This window comes from Nerophis ophidion, linkage group LG12, assembly GCF_033978795.1.
Source record: "Nerophis ophidion isolate RoL-2023_Sa linkage group LG12, RoL_Noph_v1.0, whole genome shotgun sequence".
Taxonomy (NCBI): Eukaryota; Metazoa; Chordata; class Actinopteri; order Syngnathiformes; family Syngnathidae; genus Nerophis; species Nerophis ophidion.
In genome coordinates, this window is record NC_084622.1 from 63,430,957 (window position 1) to 63,451,963 (window position 21,007).

The 21,007-nt window shown below is 40.9% G+C and overlaps 1 protein-coding gene across 2 annotated transcripts in view; it reads right to left on the bottom strand.

The window, feature by feature from the left end:
• The window catches only part of nup205 (nucleoporin 205), a 28,795-nt gene that overhangs the window by 4,870 nt on the left and 2,918 nt on the right, over positions 1-21,007 (bottom strand). The window contains exons 2-39 of one of the 2 annotated variants that reach the window (XM_061917955.1): positions 20,428-20,570; positions 20,167-20,338; positions 19,537-19,681; positions 19,241-19,400; positions 18,921-19,149; positions 18,596-18,760; positions 18,332-18,507; positions 18,105-18,221; positions 16,778-16,915; positions 16,530-16,680; positions 16,218-16,423; positions 15,920-16,102; positions 15,685-15,735; positions 13,504-13,713; positions 13,194-13,431; positions 12,924-13,113; positions 12,732-12,852; positions 12,322-12,403; positions 12,019-12,183; positions 11,759-11,883; positions 11,540-11,654; positions 10,807-10,956; positions 9,198-9,272; positions 8,902-9,059; positions 8,739-8,819; positions 8,438-8,629; positions 8,163-8,364; positions 7,987-8,085; positions 6,783-6,928; positions 6,462-6,653; positions 6,268-6,389; positions 6,068-6,200; positions 2,759-2,885; positions 2,609-2,682; positions 2,393-2,521; positions 2,185-2,311; positions 1,846-2,018; positions 135-264 (exon numbers count right to left, since the gene is read on the bottom strand). In XM_061917955.1, coding sequence (XP_061773939.1) covers positions 135-264; positions 1,846-2,018; positions 2,185-2,311; positions 2,393-2,521; positions 2,609-2,682; positions 2,759-2,885; positions 6,068-6,200; positions 6,268-6,389; positions 6,462-6,653; positions 6,783-6,928; positions 7,987-8,085; positions 8,163-8,364; positions 8,438-8,629; positions 8,739-8,819; positions 8,902-9,059; positions 9,198-9,272; positions 10,807-10,956; positions 11,540-11,654; positions 11,759-11,883; positions 12,019-12,183; positions 12,322-12,403; positions 12,732-12,852; positions 12,924-13,113; positions 13,194-13,431; positions 13,504-13,713; positions 15,685-15,735; positions 15,920-16,102; positions 16,218-16,423; positions 16,530-16,680; positions 16,778-16,915; positions 18,105-18,221; positions 18,332-18,507; positions 18,596-18,760; positions 18,921-19,149; positions 19,241-19,400; positions 19,537-19,681; positions 20,167-20,338; positions 20,428-20,570 — 5,592 coding nt within the window. Of the gene's footprint in view, positions 1-134; positions 265-1,845; positions 2,019-2,184; positions 2,312-2,392; positions 2,522-2,608; positions 2,683-2,758; positions 2,886-6,067; positions 6,201-6,267; positions 6,390-6,461; positions 6,654-6,782; positions 6,932-7,986; positions 8,086-8,162; positions 8,365-8,437; positions 8,630-8,738; positions 8,820-8,901; positions 9,060-9,197; positions 9,273-10,806; positions 10,957-11,539; positions 11,655-11,758; positions 11,884-12,018; positions 12,184-12,321; positions 12,404-12,731; positions 12,853-12,923; positions 13,114-13,193; positions 13,432-13,503; positions 13,714-15,684; positions 15,736-15,919; positions 16,103-16,217; positions 16,424-16,529; positions 16,681-16,777; positions 16,916-18,104; positions 18,222-18,331; positions 18,508-18,595; positions 18,761-18,920; positions 19,150-19,240; positions 19,401-19,536; positions 19,682-20,166; positions 20,339-20,427; positions 20,571-21,007 lie in introns of both variants that reach the window. The other variant, XM_061917954.1, reaches the window with a different exon arrangement.

Sequence of the window (21,007 nt, forward strand, 5' to 3'; positions counted from 1 at the left end):
TGATGCCTTCAGTGACAATCTACATTGTAAATAGTCATGACAATAAAGAAAAGACATTGAATGAGAAGCTGTGTCTTAACTTTTGGCCTTTACTGTTCGTACTAAAGTATATTCATATGAATATAAAAGGATACATGAGCACAGTGCGAGCAATTTGGCTCTGTTGTTGATTAGTTGGATCAATCTTCTCTTGGCCAACACGCTCCTTTGGACTGAGGAGATTTTCTCGACCCCTCCTGCTCCTGACACCAGACCTTGGCACAACTACAGAGACCAATGCTTAGACGGCATCTTAGACAGCATGAATACAGAAATGTAACGTGCCAGGGTGTCCCGATACAACTTTTTCCCTTTCGATACTGGTATTGTAGCCTTGAGTGTTGACCGATAACTATATTAATTTGACACGATATCAGTAGGACTCAGAGTATAATAGTATATCCTTTTTTTTTGTAGTGTGGAATGTTAATAAAAATGTTTGATCAACTGATATGCGTAACAGAAAAAGAGTAAGTATGAAAAACACTAACTTTACAGCACAAAAGTACATATATTTATTATTTTAGAAAAGGTTTTGTCAAGTGAAACTACTCAAGACAACATTGGAAGGTATAAAATACACTAACAATATGACAGATGTGTACCGTATATTTCGGAGTATAAGTCGCACCGGCCGAAAATGCATAATAAAGAAGGAAAAAAACATATATAAGTTGCACTAGGGTATAAGTCGCATTTTTGGGGTAAATTTATTTGATAAAATCCAACACCAAGAATAGACATTTGAAAGGCAATTTAAAATAAATAGTGAACAACAGGCTGAATAAGTGTACGTTATATGAGGCATAAATAACCAACTGAGAAGGTGCCTGCTATGTTAACGTAACATATGGTAAGAGTCATTCAAATAACTATAACATATAGAACATGCTATACCTTTACCAAACAATCTGTCACACCTAATCGCTAAATCCCATGAAATATTCTTCCTCGGTGTCGCTTCTAAACAACTCTGCCAACTCCAAAGGTAGACAATGCGCCGCTTCCTCTTCTATCGGTACGTCGCTTACGTCAGTCATCGTCAGTTGCAGTTCCAATTATTCCATTCTTCTGAATCCGGACAGGATGGTTTCGGTTGTCACTGAAGCCTATGCTTTATCCATCATTCCAATGACATCCAGAAAAGTTGCAATATTATTAATATTTTTCGGTAATGTGTTAATAAATTCACACATAAGGCGCTCCAGAGTATAAGTCGTACCCCCAGTCAAACTATGAAAAAACTGACTTATTATCCGAAAAATACATAAAGTAGAGAAACGGGAAAATAAATAAATAGAATGTTTTGTCCCTTATGTGACGAGCCCTGTTCAAAGCCTGTTGAAAGTGTTTTGGCGACACCTAGTGCCCAAAATAATTAATTACATTAAAGTCATAAATGGTAAATGGGTTCTACTTGTATAGCGCTTTTCTACCTTCAAGGTACTCAAAGTGCTTTGACACTACTTCCACATTTACCCATTCACACACACATTCACACACTGATGGAGGGAGCTGCCATGCAAGGCGCTAACCAGCACCCATCAGGAGCAAGGGTGAAGTGTCTTGCTCAGGACACAACGGACGTAACGAGATTGGTACTAGGTGGGGATTGAACCAGGGACCCTCGGGTTGCGCTCTTCCACTGCGCCACGCCGTCCCTCATGAAGTAAGTAGAATGATGTGTTCGTGACTGTGTACCTGAAAGTAATGTGTAACTATACTTATTTCATACTTGCTGATCTCGGACTGATATCTGTATCGGATCAGGACACCCTCAAAAACGCGTATCAGGTCCATCATTACCTCCTTGAGCTCCTCCGGTGGCAGCTGGTCTAGACTTTGCAGCTTGCTGAGACTCTGCCTATGACTCTGGTGGAAGCGGAAGAAGTCGGCGCTGCTGTTCTTCAGCAGGTAGACGACCAGGCCCAGACTGGGAGTTCGTGAATACGCCATGTTGGGCAAGGTGGAGGTGAGATCTGAGGACAGATTATTTTTTTTGAGTTGCTGCTAAGTACACAAGGCGAAGAGAAAAACAAATGAAACACAAACCAATATAAAAAAAATTAATTACAAATAAATAATAAACATCTTCCCAATTTAACAGGAATGTGCATTTGTACTTCATTCTAAGGAGTTCCTGACCTGTGCGACCTCCATCCCTGCTGTCTGGCTCGCTGCCAATGGGGCTGAAGAGGCAAATACTGAACTGGGCCTGAGCAGAACTCTGCAGCAGCAGGATTTGGCAGTACTCCAAAATGTTGGCACACACCTGAAGTCCCAGCAAACACTGTCAGTGCAACATGACTACGGACACAGGCTACACACAAAAAGGCTTAAAATATCTTCCTACTTGTTGCTTGGCCACCTCCATCTCCTCTCGTCGTTCTTGTGAATCAGCGGCTGAGGTCATCTCCGTCTGTTTCATCAACCTCTCATACTCGCTGCCTGCTAGGCGGCCGAGCAACAGCAGGCATAGACGCTTAAAACCATAAAAAGTAACATTATATAACCACGTTTATACTAGTAAGGAAGTAAAGATGTTCAGATTAACATCAATCTAACCAACCTGGAATCTGCTGATGTGGCCTTGAAACTCCATCAGAGCCGCACCGTTGACCTCGCCGCCCATCTCCAAAGCACCTGAGACAAACGTAGAGAAACGTCATCAAAACATTTGACCTCTCTCATCATTTGTTTCTTTAGGGCGTCTTTCTACCTGGAAGAGCAGTCTTACTAATGATACCAGAAAGCAGGGAAAGTTCCTGTAGAGCTCCGATGCTGAGCTCTGGACATCGCAACAGTGCCTGGATGGTGTCTGCATGGACCATCAGCCACTGGAGGATCTGCAAACACACATTTTGCACTCTAAATATTTTTATATTCTGTGTTTTTTTACAATCGTATGACAGTCAAGGAAATGTTCAACAAAGCACTGCCTCGACATAATCTTCAGCCGGGTCCACACAAACGCATATTTACCTCCACCCTGATGTTACACAATCATTGGTTTGTCTGCCTGTTACGGAGTTAGTTAGTTAGTTAGCTACCTACTCATAGCCCGATTTTATGAAACTCTCAGGAAATGTCCAAAATGTTATTAGGAACAACTGATTAGATCTTAAAACCTTTCTATTACAGATTCAGAATCACTTTATTAATCCCTTACGGGAAATTACAATTTTCAGCACAATCCCATTCAAGAGCAGACAAACATTACAGGGAGACAGAACAGGATCGCTGACGGGTCTGCCAACTTCCGGCGACCCTTACAAAAAAGGGGAGAAACAGGTAAACACTTGGGGGGAGGAAAAAAAAATTGGTCGAAGCCTGGGCTCTTGTAGAGCGGGTCCAGACTGAGGCCAAGGGAAAAAACAACTAATAGCTATAGCACACATTTCTCTTACATGTGTGTAAGAGGGAAACCTCAAAATGCAAAGAACACAAAGGACATTAAAGACATTAAAAGAGCAGATCTGATGCAACCAGCCACTTCTACATACAGCTATGAATAAAAAGTAAAGGAAACATATACACTGTGGTGACCTCTGTGGTGTTCCACACCATTGTCTGCTGGGGTGGAGGGTACATTATGTTTGTGTGTATGCTAGCCAACCGCCCCCACCCACAGACAAAGACAGTCGATGACAAACAAAAGTGGTCACTGTATTCCACTAAGATAGTTCTAAAATAAATATGGGCAGATTGTCATCTACCTTTCAGGAAATGCCAGAGATGGGATAAGGAACAAGTGATTACAATATTTAGGCTGATTTGAATCACCCTCTGAATTCAGGACTTAATCTTTACCAATGGAAGTTAGTCAGTTTTCTATGCATTTTGACTTTTCTCGGGCTGTTGGAAAACATGGGCCTGAGTGGCTATTTAAACAAAAGCTCAAGCTACAGTATTTATGTGTGAACAGGTAAATCTAAGCTTTTCAGTTTGTGTTAAAAAATGTGTAACTTTGATATTTTTAAACCTCATTTAACAACAGAACGCAAGTAATGACGTCCCGACTTACAAGTGATGGTTATGTGCAGCAGTAGACGCGCGCATGTGTGTGCCTTATATCACACAAAAGTGATTATTAAACAAACTTTTACGATGTTTCCTGGGCTCCATGTAAGTGTGATCAGATTTCAGAGATAATGTCATTGTACATCCAATATAATAGTATATCACTAAACTGATGAGCAGAGGCAATGAAACGCGTGACTAAGTTAGCTGCGGTTGCTTTTTCAGGCTTCTTGATAGGTCAAAATGCACATCACAGCCAATTAACTTGTTTTTATGCTAATTTTTATTCCAATTTACCTGCGTTTTTTTTTTTTAGAACAATGTTCTTACTGGAAATGACTCTAATGTAACATACACAAACAAGACTACCACCACAGTGGATATGTTTCTTTTACTTTTTATTCATAGCTGTATGTAGAAGTGTCTGCTGCTTTAATGTCTTTAATGTCCTCTGTGTTCTTTGATGTTTGATGTTTCCCTCTTACACACATGGAAGAGGGATGTGTACTATGGCTATGAGTTGTTTTTTTTGTTTTTTTTCCCCCTTGGCCTCAGTCTGCACCCCCTCTCCAAGGCCCAGGCTAAGACCGATTTTTTTTTTTTAAATTTCATTTTAATCTTTTATTCCCTGTTCTGTCTCCCTGTAATGTTTGTCTGATCTTGAATGGGATTGTGCTGAAAATTGTAATTTTCCTGAAGGAACTCTCCTGACGGAATGAATAAAGTACTATCTAATCTAATCTAATCTAAGACTAGACATGCTCCTGTATATGGTGGACCCCTACACATTCAGCATTTACCCTAAGTCAGTAATCATATAAAAATATGTGATGGGGCGGCATGGTGTAGTGGGTAGAGCGGCCGTGCCAGAAACCTGAGGGTCGCAGGTTTGCTTCCCACCTATTGACATCCAAATCGCTGCGGTTGTGTCCTTGGGCAGGACACTTCACCCTTGCCCCCGGTGCCGCTCACACTGGTGAATGAATGATAGGTGGTGGTCGGAGGGGCCGTAGGCGCAAACTGGCAGCCACGCTTCCGTCAGTCTACCCCAGGGCAGCTGAGGCTACAGATGTAGCTTACCACCACCAGGTGTGTGCCCACTTCTCTGTGAGCACTTTGAATATCTAGCAATAGAAAAGCGCGATATAAATCTATTCCATTATTATTATTATTATTATGATAATACAGGTCATATATACAGTATATATGTACATGTATATGTCTTCATGGTTCATTAATAATGTTTTATTAAGTGTTTAAATGTCTTTCTTTGTTTGGCAGTCTTGAATATACCATAGCTGCATCTGACAAAGCAAAAATTAAACCTTTGTCTGACGCTGCCTGAGTTGAATATAGCCATTTATTATCGATAATTATCAATTATTAGTGGTGGTTATCTTCATATTTAATACAATAAATTAGTGTAAGATATTTAGTACTTATTTAAACGTGGATTGGTCACCCATCAAACATTGTATCCATTTTAAAATAATTCTCCTCACTTTCAAAGCTATCCATAACTTCTCTCCGTCATATCTTTCTGACCTGCTTCATGTCGCCAAGCCCTCACGTTCCCTAAGATCTTCTTCATCCATCCATCTCACGGTCCCCTTATTTAAACTGTCCACCCGCTCTGTCCCTCACCTTTGGAACTCATTACCACCAGACCTTCGTAACGTAGACTCAATATCCCTTTTCAAATCAAGATTCAAAACACACCTATTCCGGACAGCTTTTTCATTGTAAATCTTATCGATCTTTGTTGTTGTTTTTATCCAATTGATTTTATTGTTTTGATTTTGTGCGGTGTCAGTGAGTGCCCAGAAAGGCAGCTTATTAGTAAAATTTATTACCATTAATTATTGTGTTGCTTGGCAGAATGCTTTGGCGAGGGACAAGGTGTCAAAAATAAAGTTGTTTATGTGCATCTCAAATATTCACAGTTTTTTTCCCTTTTTTTTGATGGGTCCAGACCCGGACTGAAAGCAGTGATCTACCGTGTGCTTACCTGTGCTGCCCCCTGCTGGTGATTCATAGTGGTTGAGGTCAGGATCACTTGGAAGAGCCTCAGTGTGGGAAGAAGAATCTGCCTATACCGATCCATAGGGCTGGGGATGAAACCCGACGGGTCCCTCATTACCCTGTAAACACGCACGTTACAGTCAGTCTAAAATGGAGACAGTTATTTCATGACGCACCAATACTTACCTGTGAGAATCACTATCAGGTACCATGTCAAACACCTGACACTCAATCAGCTGTGCTACCAGTCCACTGCGCAGCAGCTCCACAGCCCCCTGGTTGGTCTTGGCCACACGGGTCAGCAGGGCCTGAAAACACATTTGTAACGATGCGCTCAATGAGGCTTTCAATTAATAAAACTAATCAGAATCCCTCCACACCATTTTGCTCTCGTAGATATAGAGTGGCTTGAGGAGGGGAGGCTGAGGTGTGAGCAGGCACTGCAGAGCTGTGTCGTCCTGCCGCAGGCTCTCTACTAGTGAGCGAAGGTACCCACTGTTGCAAAAGTACACCAGCCACTGGTTCTGGCGGTCAATAGACAGGATTCGGTCCAGAACTGCCAGAGCGAGCATCTGTCAGACATTACTACCATTAGATAAGATGGCACTGTGCACATTTGAGAGTTATTAGTCTCAAGCAAGGTAATTGTTGAAGGTCCAATACAGGTACTGGATTGACAACATTTGAGATTGGACACATACCCTACTTATTTCATGGCCGTCACATGCATCCCTGCATACCACTTCCATCAGTGCCTTGCCATAGCTCTCGATGATGGTGAGGTTCTCTCGCTGCAGTTTGGAAAAGCCATCTTCAGGGGCTGTAAGACGCTCCCACATTGCCTTTCCTGCTAGAAAAAAAGAACACAATATTTATGGGACAACATTGAATACCATCCATGTAGGGGAACTGCACTTTTATTAATTTTGCTAAACATTCACAGTCCTTATGTAAGACAAGAACACATAGGTTTCTTTTTTATGCATTCTAACTAGTAAATAAAGGCGAGCAAAAGTCTGCTAACAATGGAGCATATGCGAGTCGCTCTGCCTATAAAGAATTAAACAAAAAACACTTCCATTAAAGTTCACACTGTAAGTACGTAATGTAGTAACAGGCCCATTTTAACTAACATGTAATATTTAAATATTATGCGGCGCTTTAATTTCACAATGCCATCACGTTCGCTTTTTCCTTTGATAACCTCACTGATTACTACTCACTGCAGACTTCATGAGAGCCAACAAACATAATAAAACATCATTTACTGTATAATGTCTGCTGTCACAGGGATGTCAACTGATAGGATGGTATTATATTCCCATTTAGATGAAGAATTACTAATAATCCTTGTGAAGAAATAAAAGGGGGTTGAACCAAGCGTCTTCAAGAGTCTTCTTTGCCATTTCCATGTCTAAATTGGATGTCAAAGTTCACCAACTCTTCAGATTATGCCCTCATCCTTATATCAAAGGTGAGAGGCATTAATTATGATCCAGAATACATTTTCACCAGTTCTGAGGCGAGAAAGCAGCTCACCAGCCCAAGTCAATATAGCTTTACAAGCTAGTTGGCGCTCTGTGATCATGACGCCGCTAAAAATAGCTTGTCTGTGTTGGCGGTTATAATAACAATATTAATAATAGTTGGTTAATATTCAGGTAGCGAAATGTAAAAGGAGTATTGTTGGCAGTTTTTGGATGTTATTTTATAGGGCTTTATGGGCGGAATAGAGGACCTCCCACTAACTCCATTGAAAGCAGACATTTACGGGTTAGAATGCATTTAAAAAAACATACATCTGTCTCCTTATCTCTCAAAAAGATTGTGAACAATAGGCAAAATTCTAAAAAAAAGTGCCATTCCCCTTCGAAATATTCCATATGCAAAATTACTGGGTTGTACCTGTCTGCAAAGTGTTTGGTTCCTCGGGTTTCTGGGCAATTTGAAGGTAGTACAGCAAAGAGCCGTAGAGGTGAGCACGCAGACGCTGGTATCCTCCTCCTTAGGAAGCAACACGTTTGGTAAGATCTCCATATGAAAAACAGAACAGTTTGAATGCGGTGAAGTTCGATACTAACCAGTAGAAAGAATGAAGTCCAGCAGCTTGCGAAGGATAAGATGAAGAGCAGAGTTTGCTATACAAGCAAAACCAGATGTAGATTCTAATCCCGCCCCTTGCTGATGCTCAGACAGAACTGATTGGCTGAGGTGAGCGGTCAGGGTGAAGACGGCCCCAGCGACAATAGGCATCAGTTCTCCTGCTGCATCCTCAGATAAAACCTAAGCAGCGTGTGACAAAATCCATTAATGGCGGAAATCTAAGTCATTGAATGCATCGTAGTCACTAACTTACCTTGTCATGCAGATCCAGCAGCAGGTCTCTGATGATGAGCTGTCTGTCTTCCACTGCTATAACATCTGCAGGGCAGGCGGTCAGCAGTGTCTCCACCAGGCTCCTCCAGGACTGAAGCGCATGTCTCTTTGCACTCAGACTCCGACGAACACGGTTACGCTCAACCACTTGCTGCAAGATGGAGTTCACCTCCTAAAACAATTTTTATTTTTTAAATAGGTATAAAATGTTTATTCCAGAGCAAAATACAGACAACACTAATAGCATGCAAAATAGTTCCAGTTTATTCAAAATCACGTACCTCCATTAGGAGGGGTCTTTGACCAATGGCTGCCATCCCTTGCAGTGCATTCACCTCAGCAACCAGCACTCTGTGGAGCAACTGTGAGGGACAAATACAATATGAATACTGATACTCGGTCAAACATCAAAATGATACAGAAAGTTCCGATCAAGAAAGCCACCTTAACATTGCACACAGTGTGCCCATGCTCGTTGATGTGTTCGCAGTTGGAGATCACTTGCTCTATCTGAGTGCGCTCAAAAAAGTCTAGCTGCAGCAGCTCAGGTACATCTTGACTGAAGTCGATGGCGTCCAACACACTCAGCAACTTTCTGCGTACTGATAACACCAAACAAGAACACTAAGGCAAGAAATGTCAACCATTGTTGTCATTAAGCCAAAACGTCCCAATGACAGGGTTTACACAAAAATCACGCAGCAACTTTTGAACTGGATTGTGAACCATGTCAAACTTACCTTTAGAAACGGAGTCAAAATGTAAGAAACCACTGACTGATCTGGTCTCTTCCTCCATGCCACATTCTCCTTCAGCTAAAATAATAACAAAATAAATCGAAATGCAATTAAGCAAAGTCAATAATAATTATCACAGACAAACTAGTAGTTGGTGACCTTATATTTACTGTACAAAAGTATGAAAGCATTTTAGGATCACATATTTCTGGACATGAACAAACTAAATCTGATGGGTACAAACTAGAACTGGACGATTAATCAAATTTTCATTTTGATTTCGATAATGTCGTCTTACAGTTATGAAAATATAATAATGGGAAAAAAAGGATTATTGGGCTGCGCAACGTGCATTTTTATTTGACAAAGTGCGAGTATGCCTATTTAAAAATCACTAAATTCAACAAAAAAAAAAGAAAAAACCATACCCGGGAAATTGACATAATAGTGAAATGGTGTCATTGTGAGAAAAAACGTTTGTTTGGGAAAAAAATGTGGTCGGTACTCAACTGACTTATCCTGAATTAAACAATGTTAAGATGGCCACTTGAAAAAGCGACTAAACTACTAAGCTAAAGCGAACAAGAACAATGCATACACCCACAACACATCTCATGTTCTTGCGTTGTTGTGAAAGACATCATTGATAAAAAAGATCAATGTGCAAACACCAGTCGCAACTTGAGAGGCACTCTCTCTCGCGCTCTTTTTTTAACAGCCTCAAGTGTTTACTCGTCAAGCTTTTGAACAACAGCACAGCACACTTCCCTTCTTCACAATAGTAGCGCGGTACACTAAATCCGGTCTGACTGCGCTTACAAAATGTTTCAAAAAAGTACCTTGCACAGGCATAGTGTGCTAAAAGCACTTATTGATACATTTACAATTCGTTTTCTTTGACCTAAAACACTGGTCAAAATTGTCTAAAAATGTATTGCACCAATAAATCTAAGAATTTTTGCATTTAATTAAGTGTTTCATAACCATTTACTCTACACAAAAAGCACATATATTGAAAAACAAAACTGAAAAATATTGAAAAACAAAACAGAAAAACTGAACTTTGATTTTTATATTAGTATTTTTATTTAAATGTATTGTTATTGCTATTATAATTTTACTTGTTGTGGTTTATTGGTTACCAATTTATATCTAAATGTAAATGGGTTGTACTTGTATAGCGCTTTTCTACCTTCAAGGTACTCAAAGCGCTTTGACACTACTTCTACATTTACCCATTCACACACACATTCACACACTGATGGAGGGAGCTGCCATGCAAGGCGCCAACCAGCACCCATCAGGAGCAAGGGTGAAGTGTCTTGCTCAGGACACAACGGACGTGACGAGGTTGGTACTAGGTGGGAATTGAACCAGGGACGCTCGGGTTGCGCACGGCCACTCTTCCACCGCGCCGCGCCGTCCCAATCCGTCTCAATCTTCCATCTAAGTTATTTTCAACTATGTTTGAAGTTAATTTTTGTACTACAATAAATACAAATGTGCTCAAAATAATGAATAATCCTGCAATTAGTCGTGATTACAATATCGATCAAAATAGTTGTGGTAGTTATTTTTGCCATAATCGTTCAGCTCTCATACACACCCATACCTGCATGCTGTAAGTGTGGCTGGTCATCGAGCAGCAGGTTGATTAGGCGTTGCGTATGTGAACGCTGGCGGTTCAGTGATGTCACCCGCAACTCAATGGCAGCTGTTTTCATGAGCCAAGACATCTGGGACAGCGCAGCAATCTGGTCCCCTGAAGACATCAGAAGAAAGAGGTCATACCCTGAACAGTACGATTATCAAGCACGATACAGTTGGGGTTCAGCATTTGTTTCCCCCCCATGTGATTTCCCCTCAATTTAATATAAAATAAAGTTAAACACAAATAATTCAACAGGAAAATTATCCCACATCTATACTTTGTACAGCAGATATGGGAATTTATCAATTATATAATTTCACCACATGGTTGGGCAGGTCAGCTTAAAAAAAATACACTTCCAGTCGAACGACACTGTCAAGAGGTGATTGCTTCTTCATGTGTAAAAACAGATAAACCGTGGTAAATAACTGCAGTATATTTTTAGCCTTTTTTTTCCTCGCTATGTTCCAAAATTCCTCAGATGAAAACACAGTAGATGCCTGTGCGGATTATGTCCCACAACATCCAATTGGAGTGTTGTGTATTTTCATTTAAGGAATGTTTGTACAACTTATCAACATGATCATTTGCTTGCTTCAGTTTGTTCAGATGGTTGCATCCATGGTTGTTCAGTGTATTTTCAAGGCCAGTCATCATCATATGATCTTGAAACCAAAGCACTGTGTATACTTACCAGGCAAAATGAAAGGCAAATGCTGCAAATGAGAGAACAGGAAGTCCTGGCTGGTCCTCAAATAGCGCATGGTGGGTCCAGATGTTTCAGAGGAGGCACACAGTTGGTAGATCACCTGAGGAAACAACAGAAGAAATGTCCTTAAGAAAAGTGTACAATAGTTACAGCACTGTAAAGTGTTAAATATCAAAGTGTCATGTGTAAGGAGAGCAAGCAGACCTGGTAGCAAAGCTCAGCCAGGTGTGGTGCATTCTGAGTGAGCACAGGTCCAGATCGCTTCTCAGTGCCTCTCTGCAGAAGACTGAGGATGGCGTGCAGACAGCTCCGAGGGCATCCCAATACACCTGTAACATATAAACATTACCTTCCAAAGAAAGAACCCACATTGTTGCCATAAGGGCTATATAAATAAATGTTGATTGATCCTCTAAAGATCACAAATGAAACTACTGCAAATCAGTATCAATCAACATACTAACCTTGGTCCTGCAGGTTGGTGGTAGACACAGGCTTCTTGACTTCATAACCCAGCAGATACAACGCAAGATTGGGGGTCTTCAGCTCCAGAGAGGTTATGAGCAGGTTTAGGATATGAATCTGGGTTTCATGTCTTATTCGTGTCATCTTCTTTTGTGAATCGGAGTCTAGAAGTTGACAGAATTTGTAGTAAATGAGAAAGTCAGTACAAGTTGCTCATCTTCCAGTAGAGCAATATTCTGAAAATATATATAGATTTTTAAAGAAAATACCTAACACAACAAGACAAAGGGCTGATCACTTACCATTTTCTGTTTCCGTTTCTTCTTCTGCTTCTTCATTTTCCAGGCATTCCACAAAACCTGCCATCAGCTTCTCACTAACAGTCTAAGGAACCAAGAGGAAACAGACTGTCAGAGAGGTACTTATGTAGTAATTTGTGTTTTACTACATTGTAGTTCAGAGTTGCAAGAAGTGTTTCAAATGTTCTCAGAAATACTTTAAGATTAGGATATTAAATTGCATCCCATTAGAGTGTAGCTAATATTGTGACAAATATAGGTGCAGTGTTAAAAATATTTTTAAGGCAAATAAACATTTTTCATTTCATGTAATATGTATGAATCAGATGATTATGTGATTTAGTACACTTAAATGTCTGCTCATTGTTGTTTCAAAGTATCCTGAAGTTTGTATAAAAAAGGATAAGAAGTACCTGGTCATGCGTGAAATCCCCGACAAGCCTAACTTGAATGTTTGGGTAGTTGGCAATGCGACGCAAGATCTTGGCACTCTGGAAGGCTGCCTCAGGGTTGGAGTCGTTGTGGTATAAATACCTGATAGTAAACACAATGGAGTTAATAATTAAACTGGTACAGAACAATCCCGTGGTTAAAAGAGTGATCACCTGGCCACATTGACGATGTGATCTGCTCTGCGGGTTTGAGGACTGACACCCTGCAAGAGCTGCTCCAATGGGGAAACCAGCAAGGAGGCCTGGCTCTCTCTCAGGAGGTCCATGAACATCATTTCCTTCTGCAGGGCCAAGTCCAGCAGGCAGAGGCAGTGCAGCACAGCAGACTCCAGGTGCTTTTTACCTAACAAACAGATAACATAATCATCAAAACAGTTATGATCTTTTTCAGTTGTATTGATGGCAGCTTGCATGTATTCTCACCGGGGAAGAGGGCATAGGTGTCCAGCTGTCGTGCACCTTCCTCCAGTACACTAAGGCAGAGCGCCAACATGGGCGAGTCATTAAGGAGGTGGAACATGATGCTGTGGCCTGGTGGCTTGTGGGCTGGGACCTGCTCGCCCTGCAGCTCCACCATCTCCTGAACAAAGTCTGATGGCTGCGGCTCATAGTCCCGCAGCAGCTTGTGGAACACTTCCAGGGTAGCATCAGCTACTTCCCACTGAAAAAAGTCAGACACAAAAAATGAGACCACAGACGTATTAGAGACAATAAAAACAAAAAAGCACTTCACCTTCTCAGCAGGACGTCGGTATGCTCTGGTGGGAAAAGCCAGAAAAACAGAATCACGCAAGAAGTCAAGGTATGGCTGAAAGCCTGGCACACGCAGCCCTGCACCCAAATTAAGGGGGAGGCTGCTTTCCACCAGTGTGCTGATCAGATGACAGAAGCCTCGGGTCAGAGGGTACTCCTCACAGCTGGACTCGATCTCATTTAACTCCACCTGAGAGGAAACAACCAGGAAGAAAATTATACAATTAGACAATAGAGCTGGGCAATGTGAAAATTATCAAATCACAATCAGTCAATATAGATATATATCACTATGTAAATAAAATCAGTATTTTGTCATGTTTAAATATTACATTGCCAATAAGTGAGATGTGCATACATTAGCATTTTTGTATTTAAATATGAATTTTGTGTCGGGTTGAACATGAAAGATGTACTGAAGAACATGTTTCAGATAAGAGGCAGCATGTATAGTATCTTACTATAAAATATTTACATCAGGGCTGCAACAACTAGTCGACCTTGTCGACAACAACATTTGACGAAAATAGAAGGCACTTTAACAAACACAAAATGCGCGTACGTGCGTGAGTGGCTGTGCGCGCAATTTGCGTCTGGCAGTCTCCCGTTAGAGTGAGTTTCAATTACCATCTCCGGAATAATTTTGAACATGTTACGGGGGAGGCGCTGGACATTAAGTCTGAGTGGACCATGATCCATGCCTCTTTTGTCAAGTCAGTCGATGGGAGATGTGGCCGTAAGGTGGTCGGTGCCTGCTGTGGCACTAATCCCTAAACCCACTAATAAACACCAGCTAAAATAAGTTGTTTAGTATATTCACTATCTAATTTAATGACAAAATTATTCTTTAATTGCAATAAGCAACATATGTTTTATGTTTAGGGGCAGTATAGTCCGGTTGGTAGAGCAGCCGTACCAGCAACTTGAGGGTTGCAGGTTCGATTCCCGCTTCCGCCATCCTAGTCAATGCAGTTGTGTCCTTGGGCAAGACACTTTACCCACCTGCTCCCAGTGCCACCCACACTGGTTTAATTGTAACTTAGATATTGGGTTTCACTATGTAAAGCGCTTTGAGTCACTGAGGGAAAAGCGCAATATAAATATAATTTACTTCACTAATGTATAATAAGATTTTCTGTTCAAATAAATTCAACAAAGAAGTTTTGTTGTGGTCCCCTTTATTTTGAAAAGTATAGTAAAGTATGAAAATACATTTTGGTACTGGTACCAAAATATTGGTATTGGGACAACCCTAGTGCACATCCCACTTTTTAAAGCCAATAACATCGTGCAAATCAATCGGTCAAGTCTCATGGCAGAGGAAGACCTCTTTTCCAGCTTGGTTACATATGTTTGTGCTGCATGGCACTGAGTGTTGATAATGCTGCATTTGTCTTTAGCAGGCTAGTCTTTTAGAACGTGGACAAATTAACACTAGCAAAATTGTCTCGTTACTATTTAAGAAATGTTGCGTCAAATTTTTCAATATGGCGTTGCGGTAGTGGCAGCTGGCTGTGCTTTTGCGTGTCCTTTAATATTTCCCTCTTGTTTTTCCCTTTCGGGACTGCGCAATGATGGGTGGCACTTCTTTGATTTCTGTGCTGTTTTTTTGAAGACTTTTGGCTCTGCCTTTGGAGAGACGGGGCTGCGTAGGTGGCATTGCTCATCAGCAGAGAAGGCATAGGTTGGTACGGTGTTTGCAATCGGTTGTCACTGGGATATTCGCACCTCTACACAGCGAAATGGGCGAGCTTCGCAGCATCCTAGCTGGCCTATCCACACAGACCGAACTTTCGGCCAGAGGCTTGTGGGCAGCCTAGGACAGAGTCAGCTCTCTGGTTGCTATGTTGGGTCTGTTCCTGTCTCTGGCCATGTTGTCCCCACCCCAGACAATGGTGTGGAGCACTGCGGGCATGTAGGTGTTAAGATGGTGCTTTTGTTTTGTTTGTGTAAGCCGGGTGCAACTGTATATGCGCAATATGTAATATTTATTGCTCATTTTTGTTTTTTCTTTGCGTTTTATTTTTGTTGCTGGATGTAGAAATGGCGCCGCTAAAGTGGGGACTTTGTGCATCAATTCTGTCCTCTTTTGATGTCCTTTGTGTTCTTTAATGTCTCCCTCTTTTTTTCACCTCATATTTTGTGGACTTTTTGAACTCACCTCAATTCCTGCAGCCAGTTTTTGTCCTGGGGCACGCACCGTCTGAAGGATCTGCAGAAGAAAAATAAAAACTTAAGCAGATCCGTCTGATATTACAAACAATAGAGTATTTGCATACATAACATCAATTAAACCCCGCTTTTGGAACACATGTCTAGTTTAGCCCTTTGTTAATACAGACTCACAAAGTACTTATTTCAGAAAATGTCCATAATACCATTTTTTAAACACAAACCTGTGTGTACTCCAGCGACTGCCACAGTGAAGCTGCGATTTCAGGTGATTTCCCAAAGGCAGCCAGGCAGTGAAGCAGCTCAGCTTTAAGAACGGGCGGAACGCTACACTGCAGTAAGCCCAACATCACCACAACAGGGGTCCACTGGGGATGCTCACATAATGCCAGGCGAGCATTTTCACTCTGAAAAACACATAGAAATGAAAAAATATATATTTTAAAAGCATTCTCAGGCAAACTGTGGCCAGGATGTCTATGTTGTTGATACTGGAAAAAGATAAAACACTTGAAAACATACCCATGTAATGATTGTAGTGAGTAATTGCAAAAATGAGGTAAGTCCTTCCAGTTCTCTTTGAGTGATACCCCGCAGAGGCGGGTGGCGATATTGCGTTGCATCTGGGTTTGGTAGGTCTCTACGTAAATTTTCATGGTAGAGCATTAGAGAGTGGAAAAAATGCTCCCATGACACTGGACTGCCCGATACTCCTTGGAGATTATCACCTGCACATGGATTTAGATGGTTGCCATTGTCCTGATGTGCAATAAACTAGCAACAGTCTTGAAGTACACCTGTCAATTCATATATAGTGTAAATTATTTATCTTACTGTGTGTAGCGCCATTTGTTTTAAGCAGGCTGAAACAGTAGTGGGCACACTGAGGACCATTGGCAAGGCCTTTTAGCATTCGGAGATAAGAGATATAGAGCGTGGAGGGCAGAAGGTCTCCCGTTTGACGCACAAACTTGGACAGAACAACCTGCATCAACACAGAGCAAGAGTGAAACTAGATAGACACAGTTAAATTGGATGGTTAGAGCATAGTATGCTGGGATTCTGAAGAAAACTGCTAGTACCTGTTTATGTGGTGGCCTCTGCATTGCCATTCCCAGGTAAGATCCTTGTAGTGAAGTGTGCTGTAGAGACTCTGTGGGACACCAGAATTCCAGACCCAACTCTAAGCCAAATGGATCCTTATCGTAAAACACTGCAATCTGTAAAAACAAAAAGAAACAAAGGAATCCACTTCTAATCACATGTTGAAAGTGAGGCGCAGATTAATACAAACTATTAAACTTTTATATTCTAATGACTTACAGTACATGAAGTGTACTAAATGAGAGGTGGAGTTGTACATTAATTAACTGATAATCAAGTTAGGATCTTCTTAGACAAAAGTGCAAAGTAACAATATAAACAACAATACAGTTTAAACATATGTACTAACAGTCATATGCAAAACAAAATTAAGTTCGGCAGATTCCGATTGAGGAACACCAACACGACATGACAATATGACAGCGCTTAAAAAAAAAAATGCTAGTTTTACAACAGTATTAAATGGCATGTCTTTGGCGAAGTATGTCTGTAAGTGCACGCTACTGGTACTTTGCACTGTTATGTTCACACTGACCTGTCAGCTAGCTTCTTCATCAAATGGGAAGTGAATTTAGACTGCCAAGTGGTTATATGTCAAGTGGGCATTGTATTCGTGCACATTTGGCAAACTGGGTTTACGGTTTTTGGTTTTGTGTTTATTTTGCCTATGTTAGCAGCTACATGTTAACTAGTTGCACTGATGCTAGGTGGCCAGCGGCCCCGCATCACTGCACAAACTATCAAAGACAGTGACGACAAGATAATTCTCCCCTTTTGTTTTCTTTTCGCTATGGTATAAACACACGTAGCCGCTAAACGCGACGAAGAGCGTAAATGCTCTGGAAGCATGCATTATGGCGAATTATCGACTTTAATTTTTATTATCGGTCATTAGACTACATATGGGAGCGATAAAAACTACAACATGGAATGACAAAGAGCGTTGAAGCGGAGCCGCGTAAATAAAACCACCCAAAAAATGGTGCATCATAAAACTGAAAACTTTAAAACAATCTGCAATTTTTTTTACCAAATTACCACCATTACATGTTATGTAGACCACACAGAAGTGTTTTAAATGTAGAAATATGACCTCTTTAAATTCAAATTTAAAATCATAATAGGTGGGCTAGAGATGGAAATTAGCCTTTGGCTACAGTCTGGCACATTTACATGTTGTAATTTCATTAACTTGCATCGTCCCATGTAACAAATAAGTATCAGTATAAGTCGCTCCTTATGTTATTACAGTTACTCTAAATATATGTGTTGCGCTGCATGCATGCGCGTGTGTACAAAACATACAAGCATCATGAGGTGGTCCAAGTCCTTGCGTAATGACGATGGTGGCTCATTCTCCATCTGTAGGGACATGTGCACTAAGCGGGCATCCTCATCCGCTCGGTTGCGGAGCTGCTTCACCTAAAAATTTAACAGAAAAATGGCAATGAATGCAAACATGTAGGCAAAAGTACACAGAACTAGTCTTTAATCTTTCACAACATAGCTGTGGAGATTGTGCCATAGCCTACCTTCATTGGCATTAGAGCCAGAAAATCTGTGATAAGTGAGTGGAGGCGGCGAATGTAAAATTCTTCCAGGAAAAAACCCTCACAATCGAGCATGCCCTCTTTAAAGAAGAGGAAAACGTCTCCCAAGACAGCCTGGTCTGCCAGAGCTTCGTCTGCTTCAGTGAACTCCACCAAGGCTTCACAGAAAAAATACAGAACTTTAGAAATGTGCGTTACTTTCCAAATTTAGGCAGAGTGAAATTAATAATCTTAAATGAGTCTAACCTGCACCCTGTGGCAGCTGGGACAGGACCCTTAGGGAGAGCGACCAGGCCAGGCGACACACAGCCTGCAAACCTGGAAGCTTCCATGGCTGACTGTCCATCAAACGACTGTGCACTGCAGACACGTACTGTCTCTCCGTTAGCAGCGGAAGCGTCTGAAGAAGGTCTAAAATAACATTTAAAAAACACAATGTCATGGGAAATATGAGACTAAGTCATACTGTAGATGAGTTAGTAATGTCTGATGGGTACTCTTCCCTTGGATCACTGAAGGAAGTATCTTTGATATTCCAAAATGTGTGTGCAATGTTAGTATATGTTCTCACCGTCCCTATCTTCTGTCCCCTGCTCGATGAAACTAACATCCATACAGTACAAAAGTGCCATGACCAGAGCCAGATTCACACTGTCCAGTGAGCCATTGGCTTGAGCCGTCACAGTCTCCAAATGGCCAATTAGAGTCAGCGTATCGTCTTTGGTCAGAGGTGATTGACAGGTCCATGCAAACAGGCTGTCCACAAGGGCCTGACGACATTCTTTGATGAGGTCAGAAACCTGGGGACAACAGTGAAAGTTCGGATATGTTTGACATAGGTAATAACCATAAGGCTACTGGCATCACAGTCATTCAAACACAACACTCTACCTGCTTCCTGTGCTTTTCATTTCCTAAGCCGCGTTCCTTTTGCAGCCGTTCAAACTCTCGTGTCAGATTTATCTCGTTCACCAATGTTAAGATGCGTTTCATCAACCCCTGGCTCATTAGTTCATCAGTGAAGTTTGTCGTCAAAGAAACAAGCTCTCCACTGAGTGACGGAGGGAAAAAGCATTTTTTACAAGTAGTGCAGATTGACTTAATTGTCAATCAATGCAATACAATACAATAGCTAAGATGTACGTGCCCAATTGATGGAAAAACACAGGATTAAATCGAGCATGTACCTTAAGTCCAGGGTGAAGGTCTTGCCATGACGTGACTGGATAAGTGTTCGCAGAGAGTTGGCCACACAAAGCTTGCCATCCCAATAGAGGAGCACTGCCACCAGCCCGCGTGTCAAACCTGGAAAGTGGGACTGCTGCTGTTCGCCTTTGACAAAAAATTACAAATATTTATATATTATCCCATCGATTCTCAAACTGTAGTACATGCTGCTATCACAGAATCACTCAATTAAATATTATATTTGCAATATTTTTAATTCAATAATAAATTATTCAATATTAATTATTTCAGTGTTTTTACTATATTCAAACAAGGTGTTACTGTTCGAACTGTGTGTAATGTTAAAGTGGCCAAAAATATTACAAATAATTGTTAAATAAAACGTATGCCTTGTTTCTAAAGAATACTTTGGCCTACTATGCTAATGTATTTTAATGTTGGTCATTATAGTCATACTTGTAGAGCCAAGTTTTTACTGAGGTGGTGCCTGGTGGAAGAAAGTTTGAGAACCAGTGTACTATTAAATTAAAACAAAAACATCAAATAAGCATTAATGGTTCACCATGATCATTTAAATGCTGTGCTGTACAGTCAAATATGATGTTTGCATAATGTTGCACTTGTCTTACCTGCTAGCAACAGCTCCAGAGCTGCTAGCTCTCCAATATCAAACAAGTCGCTGAGGATGAAGGCCTCTGAAAGCAGTTGCTCTTGAAGCAGTCGCGATCCCTGCTGACCTTGAATGGCGATGCCTTCTGTGCTGGCTTTGCGCACCTTCTCTCTCTGCTCTGCACTTTTTGGCTGAAATTGACGAGAGAATATTGAAGGTGCATCACATTTTTTACATATAATGATGAAGCCCAGCAGAGACTGCCTTAACATCGGCTTACCGGATTCTTAAAGAGGGACAGAAAGTGTGGTTTGTGTTTTTTCAACTGCAGGTCGAGCAGATGAAAGCTCTCTGGTTGTCTTCTTAACACAGCCCCCTCTACGGTCTCCCATAGCTCCTTCAGTGGCACCCACAGACTGGCTCCTATGTGAAGACAGAGAAATGGATCTCACAATGGATCACACAAGAATAAAACATAATCAAACTCAAAAGAGTTTGAATTAAAAAAAAAACCTTAATTGATGTTGATGAAAAGAAATGCATTTCTCCAACCGCGTTGTGTATTTGTACAATGAAAAGAGTAAAATGTGTCAACCTTGCAATATAACAAACATCTGCAAGACTTTGGCTACATAAAAATAAAATTAATGCTAAAGACTATAACACCTTGAGAGCAAATAACATTTGTGCTTATAAGGTGGTGGTATCATACAAACCCCGTTTTCATATGAGTTGAGAAATTGTGTTAAATTTAAATATAAATGGAATACAATGATTTGCAAATCATTTTCAACCTATGTTCAATTGAATGCACTACAAAAACAAGATATTTGATGTTCAAACTCATTACCTTATTTTTT